Source organism: Mya arenaria, chromosome 11 (genome assembly GCF_026914265.1).
Source record: "Mya arenaria isolate MELC-2E11 chromosome 11, ASM2691426v1".
Lineage (NCBI taxonomy): Eukaryota > Metazoa > Mollusca > Bivalvia > Myida > Myidae > Mya > Mya arenaria.
Genome location: NC_069132.1, coordinates 4592940 through 4606059, shown reverse-complemented (window position 1 = coordinate 4606059; position 13120 = coordinate 4592940). Strand labels below are relative to the sequence as shown.

Below are 13120 nucleotides of genomic sequence, written 5' to 3'. Positions count from 1 at the left end.
ACTATTAATCTTCAATTATTTTCTTTAATACCTTTCCTCGAATTTCGGGGGAGCTTATTCGTATAAAATTGTAATTGCATAGCTTTAAACGCTAATCTTTTTAAATTTCAATAGTAAATATATTTGTTTCAATACGCTAAAAATAACCCTCTACTATGATAGCAATTTTTGCTTTGTGTTTGATAAAAAATGTTCTTTTGGACGATGCTTTTGCAAATAAGTTTTTACTTGAACTGTTATTCAGATTCTACCATTTTCTATGCGACCATTTTTCTCATCATTTTAACAAATACCATCATGAAGTGACACAGTCATAACTAGCACACAAAGTACTGTAAACCAGACGACTTCTCGTTTTCGCTTTTTTTATTTTAAACAATATTACCATGCCACAAGAATCAATAATCTACAGAAACGAAAAGTAGAAAACAAATCTTTTCTGTCAATGTAAGATGGCGTGCATTACGCCATATCTTTGCACTTTATAAAAGACAAAAATCAGCTGTTTTTGGAATTCTTCTTTTGAAGATTCCTCGTAGGCAAGAATGTCATGAACTTTATGAATTGGACGACTTAATGCTGAAAGAAAACAACAACATTGTATTACATTGTAAAGGTCTAATATATACACTTAAAACTGTGCCTGCGCCAACTGTTGTTTGAGCCTCTCTGTTGTTCGCTTAGAACACTCTTCTGCTCGCTGAAAAGCCATCTGTACTTGTTCAGCACTCAAGCTGCCCTTCCTCGAGCCAGAACTTTGTCTGGGTGTGAACCCAGAGGTCAATGTCGATTCTGTCATAATCCGAGAAATTGCACTTGTCTTAGCTCTTCTTGCTTTTGCAACATACACTTTCTCGTCCCTACTGTTTCGTTTCTGCCGATTGGAAATAGCTGTCTTATATCTATCGAGAATTTCAGAACCAGTAATAGACTTGCGTGACATAAAAAAGTCCACACTATAACCCCTGGTACGCCAGTTCAAAGCATTCTCCTCTTTTTGGTCGCCATCTAGCTCAATATAATTATTGGCATCGTTCTGTTCATCAAGTTTTTCTGATTCTGATTCAGATTCCTCTTCTTGTTTTGTTCCGTATACCTTGTCTCTCCAACTACCCGAACTTACACGGTATTGATGCGCAGTTCCCAGTTCATTTGAGGAGTGAACCCGAGAAAATCTTCGTCGTATTTTTTTCCTTACGTTATTGTCAACCGAGGATTTATAGTTTTTCCACAATTCGGGCTTTTCTTCATTTACAATTTCTTCTGTTTTACTTTGAAGATGCTCATCATCATCGGTTTTCAAACAACTGTCGTCACTAAGATCACTTGAAGTGGTAGAAAAACCAAGACTTGTTTTCCATTTGCCAGTGTTATTTACCTGAGGAAGTCGCTTCAGGTTTGATCTACAATATTTTCTGCTATCATTTGTTAATTTTCTTGCAGCAAGTATTGTTTGAGATTCAACACATGGATCATTATTTTCACTTTCTGGAGAGGATACATCTGAATATGATTTCCACTTGCCATCACATTTACAAAGATTTTGTGTCTGATGGCCATCATTGCGCTCATTCACATTTGAACTTTTCTGAAATGCGTCGAGAGAAGTGCTTTGCTGTTCTGTTGTACTTATATCTTCATCTCTGTCGTCCTCAGACTCATCAAAGCCAGATGTATTGTGACTTCCTTTCGTTAGTTCACTGACTTCTTCAAGTGAACTGGAATCGTCCTCTGTATGATATGAACCTGAATTATCACAAACGTTAGTGTTATTTGTATTGGTACTGCAAGAAAGAGTTTCCATCGATTCATATGAACTGTCACTATCATCGTTTTCTGAATCCGAGCTGTTGTTTTCATTGTTACGCCCTGTTGTATGGAGATACATTGACCGAAATTTTCCTTTGGAAATATCCTGCAAAGATCTTCTCCTCATACTGTGTCTTCTTTGACTTAAGCCCTCCATTTTCTGTCTGATTTCTTCAAAATCTCTCTTGGTTTCTTTTGTTGCGTCTGTTTTTACATTCCAGCTACCTTCTTTAGATGAAACTGTTGCATTTGATTTGTTTAAAGAAGACTTGTCAAAGCATGTCGTCTCGAAAGTCTTTAATTGTTTAGTCGTTTCAATTGAAACTATAGGTGCACGGTCCCTTTTGATTACTACAACTGCAGGTAAATTATACGTTTCATTGGATGTGTTCTCCAGTTCATAAGCAATATCTGAAGATAAATCAGCTGATTCATTTTTGCTTTTTTCATCTTTGTAATCACTTGCTTTCTCGATGTCGTCCCCCGAGTCTGAGGAACTTGAATCGCATATCCTGAATATAACACTTTTTCTCCGTTTCATGTTTGGTGCACCATTTGAATTCATGGGTTCGGTGTAGGCAGAGGTTAACTCTTGACTGGACCTTACAGAGAGAATTGATTTTCTTCTTGTGCGTTGTATTGGAGAAGTGGATTTCTCTTCTACTATTTTCATTGCTGCGGTAATGTGATCCTCCTCTGCAGTACTTCTCCGTTTTATAGTATCATTTTCCAAACCGCTTTCAAAAATAGAGTATTTCAATCGATTGCTATTTTCCTCATTTGTTTCTTCTTTTGGTATGCATATTTCAGTTTGTTCAAGGGGACATACCTCTTCAGCTTCATCACAAATGCTGTTTTCGGTGTAATATTCAATACCATTACTTTCTGAACCATTTCGCGATAAAGACGTTGTATCAAACGAGGTATTTTCACTTTCTGTGGAGACTATTCGTGTTAATGCGCGTTGTGGTAAAACATATCGCCGAGGACTTTGCTCAGTATTGCTAATGTCTTTATCCACGTTATCTCTAAAAGTCAGTTCCTCTTCTGCGGTTCTTTTATACCTATCCATGCGACTATTGTCTCTTTCATTAGCCTCGCTGATTTTATGCAGTACATTTCCACTAGATGGAGTGACGGTGCCCATGCTGGTATCCATTCTGTCTATGCGGTCCAAGACTTGAAGGAGCGGGGTAAGGTCGATATCTATGCTTCTTCCTGCGTTGTGGCGTTTACGCCAGGAACCCTTCACATAGCTAGGCGTTCCCCAGTAAGAAATATACCGAAGTCCGGAATTGTTATCCGAACACCTTGAGCAAAATGAAGATTTCGTGTACTGCGATTCCCAAAGGTAGTACTGACGCTCATTAACGACGGTGTCGCACAACATGCAGATAGTTTCTGCTCGATCTTGCCCGAAGTGATTTGCTTGTCTCGTTGAATAACTTTTTCTTTCTGGGTGTTCCGTATTCTGAAGAATATGCGTTTTAATCCTGAAAAAGAAGTAATGAAGTTTAGGAACTAAATTGAATTAATAAATAACAAATAATGAATAAATATGTATTTGATTGTTTGTTTTGTTTTTTGTTTGTTCATCATCATCATCATCATCATCATCAGCAGCAGCAGCAGCAGCAGTATAATAATAATAATAATAATAATCATCATCATCAGCAACAACAGCAGCAACAACAACAGTAGCAGTAGTAGCAGTAGTAGCAGTAGTAGCAGTAGTAGCAGTAGAAGTAGAAGTAGTAGCAGTAGTAGCAGTAGTTTCAGTAGTAGTAGTAGTAGTAGTAGTAGTAGTAGTAGTAGTAGTAGTAGTAGTAGTAGTAGTAGTAGTAGTAGCAGCAGTAGCAGTAGCAGTAGCAGTAGTAGTAGTAGTTATTGTTGTTGTTGTTGTTGTTGTTGTTGTTGTAGTATAATTACACTTACAACTTGTCATGATTCTCAGGTTGTCCAGACACCATTCTTCGCGGCCTTAACTTCGACTTCAGAGTGCTGCCTGCAACAAGCTCGCTTCTGTTGTTCTCCTTAGCCCGAGTTGGACAATATTGTCGTTTGGAGACTTCAACAGTAGCCATGGCTTATGCTATCTGTCAAAAGTTTCAGTTAATATATGTATTATTTTGTATTATTTGTTTAGTCAATTCTCCACTGTTTTCGATCCAGTGTGTACGGTCTCTCGTTCAAACATTAGGAACACGCTACTATTCCAGCACCTATGTCACGGAATGTAATACCTAGCTGGCACGATGTCGCCATGAACAATAAAGGCATTAGGTATATTATAATTTTACCTTCAATCTAATAGTTTAATGGGTTACGGTGATATTATCTGCTTATTATTAACAGCTTTAAGGATTAGGATGGTGTTAGTATTTAATGCTGATTGACTGGGTCCAATTCAGCGAAATATTCACTTTCATTTAAAGGAAGAGTTTATGATTTTTCTTATTGGAAAAAAAAACCCAGTATGTCTTTTTATTTGAATCGCACCAAATTAAACATGTTATAAAACAAAGAAATTCATTATAACTGGTTCATTTCAGACTCGATTTCTCAAAAGAATGCATGTTGTTTGTAAGCGCAGTCGTTAGAACACACGCTTTTCCCCTAGGTGACCCCGGGTTCGATCCCCGGCCTAGACGCCCCCCCCCCCCCAAAAAAAAAAAAAAAAATAAATAAAAAAAAATAAAAATAAAAAAAATCAATAAAAAAAATCACATTCTCACGTAACATCATATCAACGAAATTGATTAAAGATTATAGCTATAACGATGTTAATGGTATGCTCTAAGATACGACAGGTACAAACACAAACAAAAGTAAAGCATCTCGTCCGGACTTTTACACTAAGTGACTTAAAATAAATTAAAATAATTCAAAGCAATATAAAGGGAATTTATTAAACTGAATATTTTTAAAAGATCATATACTATCCCTTTAAACTGAACAGTGTCAGATCGATGTCAAATCACGAGCTTTAATCTAGACCAAAAGGTAAAATAAGCAGGCCATTAATGGATGATCTGGAGATTTTGGCACCTTTGCAATGCTCAGCAAATCTTTATATTGAACTGACCACACAAATCATAGCTTTTGCAGGCAGTATGGTATCTAGAACGCAAATACTAAATTGCTCATAAAGTACTTCAGGCAATATGTTATGTAACGCACAAATCCTAGCATGCGCATAACGTAGTTCAGACAGTATGGTATGAATAACACCAGTCCTGTCTACGCATGGAGTACTTCAGGCGGTAAGGTATGGATAGCACCAGTCCTGTCTGCGCATGGAGTACTTCAGGCAGTATGGTATGTATAGCACCAGTTAAGTCTGCGCGTGGAGTACTTCAGGCAGTATGGTATGTATAGCATCAGTCCTGTCTGCACGTGGAGTACTTCAGACAGTATGGTATGTTTAGCACCAGTCCTGTCTGCACGTGGAGTACTTCAGGCAGTATGGTATGTATAGCACCAGTCATGTCTGCGCGTGGAGTACTTCAGACAGTATGGTATGTTTACCATCAGTCCTGTCTGCGCATTGAGTACTTCAGGCAGTATGGTATGTATAGCATCAGGCCTGTCTGCGCATGGAGTACTTCAGACAGTATGGTATGTATAGCATCAGTCCTGTCTGCGCGTGGAGTACTTCAGACAGTATGGTATGCTTAGCATCAGTCGACAGTATGGTATGTAAAGCATCAGTCCTGTCTGCGCATGGAGTACTTCAGACAGTATGGTATGTAAAGCATCAGTCCTGTCTGCGCATGGAGTACTTCCGGCAGTATGGTATGTATAGCATCAGTCCTGTCTGCGCGTGGAGTACATCCGGCAGTATGGTATGTATAACACCAGTCCTGACTGCGCGTGGAGTACTTCAGACAGTATGGTATGAATAACACCAGTCCTGACTGCGCGTGAAGTACTTCAGACAGTATGGTTTGTATAGCACCAGTCATGTGTGCGCATGGAGTACTTCAGGCAGTTTGGTATGTAAAGCACCAGTCCTGTCTGCGCATGGAGTACATCCGGCAGTATGGTATGTATAGCATCAGTCCTGTCTGCGCATGGAGTACTTCATACAGTATGGTATGTATAGCACCAGTCATGTGTGCGCATGGAGTACTTCAGGCAGTTTGGTATGTAAAGCACCAGTCCTGTCTGCGCATGGAGTACTTCCGGCAGTATGGTATGTATAGCACCAGTCATGTGTGCGCATGGAGTACTTCAGACAGTATGGTATGTAAAGCATCAGTCCTGTCTGCGCATGGAGTACATCCGGCAGTATGGAATGTATAGCATCAGTCCTGTCTGCGCATGGAGTACTTCAGACAGTATGGTATGTAAAGCATCAGTCCTGTCTGCGCATGGAGTACTTCCGGCAGTATGGTATGTTTAGCACCAGTCCTGTCTGCGCGTGGAGTACTTCAGGCAGTATGGTATGTATAGCATCAGTCCTGTCTGCGCATGGAGTACATCCGGCAGTATGGTATGTATAGCATCAGTCCTGTCTGCGCGTGGAGTACTTCAGACAGTATGGTATGTAAAGCATCAGTCCTGTCTGCGCATGGAGTACTTCAGGCAGTATGGTATGTATAGCATCAGTCCTGTCTGCGCATGGAGTACTTCAGGCGGTAAGGTATGGATAGCATCAGTCCTGCTTGCGCATGGAGTACTTCAGGCAGTATGGTATGGATAATACCAGTCCTGTGGATAACACCGGTCCAGTCTGCGCATGAAGTACTTCAGGCAGTATGGCATGGATAGTACCAGTCCCGCTTGCGCATAAGGTGCTTCAGGCAGTATTATATGTATAGCACCAGTCCTGTCTGCGCATGGTGTACATCAGGCAATATGGTATGTATAGCACCAGTCCTTCTTGCGCATGGAGTACTTCAGGGAATATGGTATGCACGCACACGCACACACGCACATTAATAATCACCCGAAACCTAAGCTGAACGCAGTATGAAACATATGCTGTCATTAATGAAATGTTTCTGTGTCCCTTTAAATTGATAACAATGCAAACAGGTTCTAGAAAAGGTGAAATACCTAAACGATTTGTCGAATTATCATTATGTTGTGTATGTGTATCATGGGGTGATTTGGTGCCATCACAGCGTGTTGTGTGCTTCCTTGGTTGTCACAAGGGCTATCACGGGGCTCGGGATATAGCGCCTTTGGGTTTCCTAGGTTTTTGTGTCCTGGGATTGTCCTAGGGTGTCTGTGTGTATCCTTGGTAGGCCTAGGATGTCTGTGTGTGCCCTTGGTAGGCCTAGGGTGTCTGTGTGTGCCCTTGGTAGGCCTAGGGTGTCTGTGTGTGCCCTTGGTAGGCCTAGGGTGTCTAAGTGTGTGTGTTTGGTAGGCCTAGGGTGTCTGTGTGTGCCCTTGGTAGGCCTAGGGTGTCAGTGTGTGTGTTTGGTAGGCCTAGGGTGTCTGTGTGTGCCCTTGGTAGGCCTAGGGTGTCTGTGTGTGTTTGGTAGGCCTAGGGTGTCAGTGTATGTTTGGTAGGCCTAGGGTGTCAGTGTGCATCCTTGGTAGGCCTAGGGTGTCAGTGTGTGCCCTTGGTAGGCCTAGGGTGTCAGTGTGTGCCCTTGGTAGGCCTAGGGTGTCAGTGTGTGCCCTTGGTAGGCCTAGGGTGTCTGTGTGTGCCCTTGGTAGGCCTAGGGTGTCAGTGTGTGCCCTTGGTAGGCCTAGGGTGTCAGTGTGTGCCCTTGGTAGGCCTAGGGTGTCTGTGTGTGCCCTTGGTAGGCCTATGGTGTCTGTGTGTGCCCTTGGTAGGCCTAGGGTGTCTGTGTGTGCCCTTGGTAGGCCTAGGGTGTCAGTGTGTGCCCTTGGTAGGCCTAGGGTGTCTGTGTGTGCCCTTGGTTGGCCTAGGGTGTCTGTGTGTGCCCTTGGTAGGCCTAGGGTGTCAGTGTGTGCCCTTGGTAGGCCTAGGGTGTCTGTGTGTGCCCTTGGTAGGCCTAGGGTGTCAGTGTGTGCCCTTGGTAGGCCTAGGGTGTCTGTGTGTGTCCTTGGTAGGCCTAGGGTGTCTGTGTGTGCCCTTGGTAGGCCTAGGGTGTCTGTGTGTGCCCTTGGTAGGCCTAGGGTGTCTGTGTGTGCCCTTGGTAGGCCTGGGGTGTCTGTGTGTGCCCTTGGTAGGCCTGGGGTGTCTGTGTGTGCCCTTGGTAGGCCTAGGGTGTCTGTGTTTGTCCTTGGTAGGCCTAGGGTGTTTGGATTTGTCCTTGGTAGGCATAGGTTGTCTTGGTGTGTCATTGGTATGCCTAAGGAGTCTGCTTCTTGGTAGGCATAGGGTGTCTAAGTGTGTCTTTGGTAAGCCTTGAGTGTCGTCTGTGTAATTCCTTGATAGGCCTAAGGTACGACATTAGACATTTAAATGAATGATTTGCTGAATGTCATGTTGTCACGAAATTGGACATTTATTATGAATACTGCTGGCACGGCATTGAACATCTAAAAATATTGTTCGTGTTAGCACGACATTTAATTTTGGACGTTATTTTTTATTGAAGTGTTGGTTCGACATTGGACATTCAAAACTTGATTGTACATTGGATGTTAGGTTTTGATTGTCATGTTGGCACGAGATTCGACATTCAAAAGAAAGAATGAAGTGCTGACATGACATTCCCATTGGACATTCAAAAATAAAGTGTATTTCGTGCTGGCACGAAATTGGACATTGAACATTCTTGAATATCCAATGTCGTGCCAGCATGACATTCTTTCTTGAATGTCAAATTTCGTATGTTTTGCTAACTGCACAAAAAACCCATATTTCAATAAATTTTGGTTCAGCAATGGAGAAAATCTAGTGAAAATTAAATCTTGAGAACTGATCTTCCCGTGAGAAAGCGAGAACTTACTGCGACGTATTGGTATTTACCATGAAATCTAAATTATTTTTAATGTTATAGGACAAAGGAATAAGTATCGTTTGTTGACTTGTCTGTATTATTTAAAGATGTCATTTACAAAGTCTGCTAATTGCAGATGATAGTCGATCATGTTTCTCCATGCAACAATAGCTCGCCGGAAGCTGACAATATGGGTTGATTGAAATTGCTACAGTCATTGATTTTGATTTACCAGTGTTTACGAGTACTCGCCATTGCTTGCACCAAACGTAAAGATTATTGAGCATGTTCTGTAAGTTTCTTTTTGAGTTGGCAATTAGCACTATATCATCAGCATAGAGTAATACGGACACGGGATGATCACCAACTTGCACACCAATGCCAAGGTCATTGACTTCAGTGACGAGGTCATTAACAAATGCGGCAACAAATTATTTCCTTGAGATACTCCTGACTTGCAGTCAAACCATGTTGTCAACATTTAAATGGTGGGCACCGTATGAATTTAAATTGACGTAATGCTGTTATATATGTTACCGTCGTCACCCTGAAGTAATAGTTTGTAAAGCATCAAGTCCTGTCCACAAAAAGGCTTTCTTAAAGTTGATAAAGGCGGTGAACACATTGGCGTTTTTCTTGATGATGCTGTTAAGGGTGAAAATGCGGTCCTCACACGAGCGGTCTTTCACAAACTCATTTTGTTCGACAGAAAGGTTGTCGTTTTCTTCAAAGTAACAGGAAAGTATTTTATTCAGCAGTGCGCTGTATACCTTGCTAATACAAGAGAGAAGGCTGATCCCGCGGAAATTTAACGGTGTCCTTTTGTCTGAACTAGGGTCCTTAAGGACTGGGAGTATCATTGCTAGGGTCCTTAAGGACAGGGAGTATCATTGCTTTTCTCCAATCACTTGGTACAACACTTGTGTCAAATTTCAACTGAAATGTTTTTTGCAGAACTGCGATGATCGGTGGAGTTTTAGAACCGCGTATGGAATAGAGACAAGACCATTTCCTGACTTCAATTTTGCGATAACAACTTTCACTAACTCCAGCATGAATACGTTGATAAGAACATCTTTATCGTTATACAGTGTGCCAGCAATGTTCATTTTGAGCTAATGTTTATTTATTTTTTCGCGGTTATAGAAATTCTCATCAAAGTCATTCCTGTTATCCCTATTGACAGTAGTTTATAGTCTTTCAAAATCAATTCGCCAGCGCTCACAATCTAGATTTTCATCGACAACTTCAGTGGGTATTGTCGTGTCCTTTCTCGGGCCGAGGCGTTTTTATCCCAGAAATCATCGAGGTTGTTGTTTGACGCGGTTTCAATGTCGAGCGAGACTGAGCGTTAATATTCGCGTTCGATTTGCCTTAGCTGTTTATCAAAACGCTGTCTGATCTCAATGTATACAAGAAAGACCATTGATGCAAAGCATCAAAGGGCGCCGTTTAATAGTTTATGCACTTGTTATATGTTGAAAAACAAGGAATGTCAAGGCCAACAAGCATATTATGGTGCATTGAACCGCATCTATGAAATTCTCAAAATATTTGTAGTATTCTGCATGACAACATAGGCAAAAGCATTGAAATTGAAGATTTTCAAGTTGAACATTTCATTAGGGGTGGGGTACATTAATGAACACGACAAAATTAGGGTGCTTGTGCACTATTCTTTTTGTCATTGCCACATACCCATATACCAAGTTTTATTTCAATACCATAAGTAGTTTTAAAGTAATGCTCTGGTCAAGAAAAAGCGGCAAAGGGCAATAATTATGTAATTAGCTTAATAACAGCTATAGTCATTGTGCACTGCACTTCCTCTCGTTGTGCTAAATACCATTGAATGATGTTTAATGGAATTCCAAAAAAGTAGGTTTCTAGTTATGCTCCGGACAGGAAAAGATACAAAGGGAATAACTCTTGCAATACGCTGAAATAGAGTTATTGTTCATGTACACTGCAGTTCTAATCATATAGGGGAGGGGGCAACGTCACTATGCTGGAATGACAACTTGTAGGGAAGAATAAGTGATATGAAATAACAATTTAACAATTTGTGTAGTACTTTAATAAACATTATCATTTCATCCGAAAGTTACAAACATAAATAGAACATAATTATTGAACTGTAAAGTTGCAAACATAAATAGAACATAATTATTGAACTGTTATATAAAAAGTGAACATTGTTTACTAGATGAAATGCATTTATAACATAACATGCCTTGTTTTTAGCTGTTTAATAATACTAAAATGTAATGTAAAATTGCATAAAAATCTAGTCAATGGAGTTATTATGTTAACTTCTTCATTTACATAGTAAAAAAGAGTTGAAAATGGATGTTTTTAGTTGATATTAACACAAAAACAGCATGTGTCTTATTGGACAATGGCAATTTTTTTCAAATATGATAAAAATAATGCATTCAAACTGACTATGTATCAGACTATGTATGAAAGAAATAATACTGTTTCTATTTTTCACAAAGGTTTTGAAATACAACAATGCACATATAAGCATAAATAGGCCAAATATGCAAAAAAAAAAAGTAAACAATGTGTGAAAGTGATACTGAACACTTAAAACAATTTCTTTGTGCATTAAATGAATATATACCAGAAAAGCAATACTAAATCAAGTCCAAAATGTATAATTACATGAAGAACAACCCTTTATGAATATCTTCATAACAAATCAAAGTACATGTAAACAATACTCATTTATATCATTAGTATCAAATGTGTCTAGTTTAAAGTGTGTTTTCATTTGCATTAAATTACATTGTAATATATACCAGAAAAGCAATTATAAAAATCCTTAAATGTATAAGAAACTGAAGACAATAAAGAATAACACCCATTTATGAATATCTCCAAAACAAATCAGAGGTCACCTATATATAAAACAATAATCAATCATATAATTAGTATCAAATGTGTCTAGTTTTTGTGTGTCTGTTCATTATCTTTAAATGAGCATCTTTAAAGTGAAACTCTTATTTGAACATATAATTGTATTTATGACACACATCAAATTGAATGAAAAAACAATAACTACTTACTAAATAATGCATTTACTGAAATATCGTTTACTGATAACAAGCTTGTCACCCTGTTAATAATAGCAGAAAGCATGACAAATATTAAATGATTGGTGATTGCTAAAGATTTACTGTGGTCTACTATTAAGTATCACAAGGCAGTCATTGTAGTACTTGTAGTGTGTGCACAGATGAAAATTACTCAATGCTGAGTCAATGCTGATTTGGTTTTCATGCCCCTTCAGGTTCTTTACCCATCTAGAATGTTTAGTGCTGTAAAAGAAAAAAAGTACTTTCTAACTAATTTGTATAGATAATAATACTGCCATACATATACAAAATAAAATATAAACAGTTTAATATTTCTCAACATTAATTAAAAACAACAACAATAAGCTGATACATTCATGTATATAATATAAAGAAAATTACTAAATTTATCAATAAAATTCATCATCACCACCACCATCACCACCACCACCACTGGATTATTGAAAACAGTGAGTTTATAAAACAACAAACACCAACTCAAATATGTTTTATATGAAATACTCACATCATCTCTATCAGATGTGACTGGCTTGTGGATAGACATGGATGTCAAATCTGTCTCAATGATCCAACAAAGTATTTAATGCAGGCTTCATTCAAAGAAAGACAATTTATCGACAACACATGTTGGAATCACAACAAGCGCACTGGATGCTATAATCCCATATGTTCCCAGCCCTAAGTGTGTGGGTTTTGCAGAGGACAACATACAACATTCCATTGCACATAATCAAATAAACTGCTCGCTGCACATGCCATTCAAAACTCATCCACGCCCACATCATCCCAAGCCAAATCTTTAAAACCAAGTGGTCACTCCAGTTAATATTGCCAATATAACCCGTTTTCTAATCGGGAACCCTTTTGTTTTCTATTATTTTGGAATTGTAGTTATGGGGTCAACAGTTACAACATCGTTGCATTGTGTTACACACTGACAACATATAATTAACAGACAAACGTCTAAAGATTGGAATTAAATGGTTTCGGTTTACCTGATTTACTTTCTCGCCTTCAAGTCGACAAGTTTCGTCAGTTAGCGCCCCACATGGACATAGACTCAGCCACAAAACCTGGCCACAATTTTCTGAACAACAGTGTGTTACTCTTCTTAATACGTCTCTGGCACCCTCCACGCTGAATAGTTATAGAAATCATGGCCCCTCACCAACTGTATTACCCTCAATGCGCTCCTTTGCCCGTACCAGGTGTACACCTTACTCAGTGTATTGCCAATTGCCAACATCGTCAGCTCAAACCTTCCACAGTCACATCATATGTATCAGCTATTGCATATGTGTATAAAATTCAAAACTTTCCGAATCCGGCTGAAGCATTCATAGT

At 39.4% G+C, this 13120-nt stretch overlaps 1 protein-coding gene across 1 annotated transcript; it reads right to left on the bottom strand.

Annotated features, from left to right (window-relative positions):
• Nucleotides 1-631: 631 nt before the first annotated feature.
• LOC128207808 (uncharacterized protein DDB_G0287625-like) lies at nucleotides 632-3893 on the bottom strand. The gene is made up of 2 exons (XM_052910948.1): nucleotides 3745-3893; nucleotides 632-3302 (listed from the first exon to the last, which is right to left on the bottom strand). The coding sequence occupies exons 1-2, from the start codon at nucleotides 3891-3893 to the stop codon at nucleotides 632-634; spliced, it is 2820 nt and encodes a 939-aa protein (XP_052766908.1).
• Between the last annotated feature and the right edge of the window lie 9227 nt (nucleotides 3894-13120).

Bases quoted from the DNA above. Each gene is read 5' to 3' on its own strand.
- LOC128207808 (XM_052910948.1), bottom strand. From the start codon at position 3,893: ATGGCTACTGTTGAAGTCTCCAAACGACAATATTGTCCAACTCGGGCT. The intron at 3,303-3,744 runs GTAAGTGTAATT...CTTCTTTTTCAG, and splicing joins CCTGAGAATCATGACAAGTT to GATTAAAACGCATATTCTTC.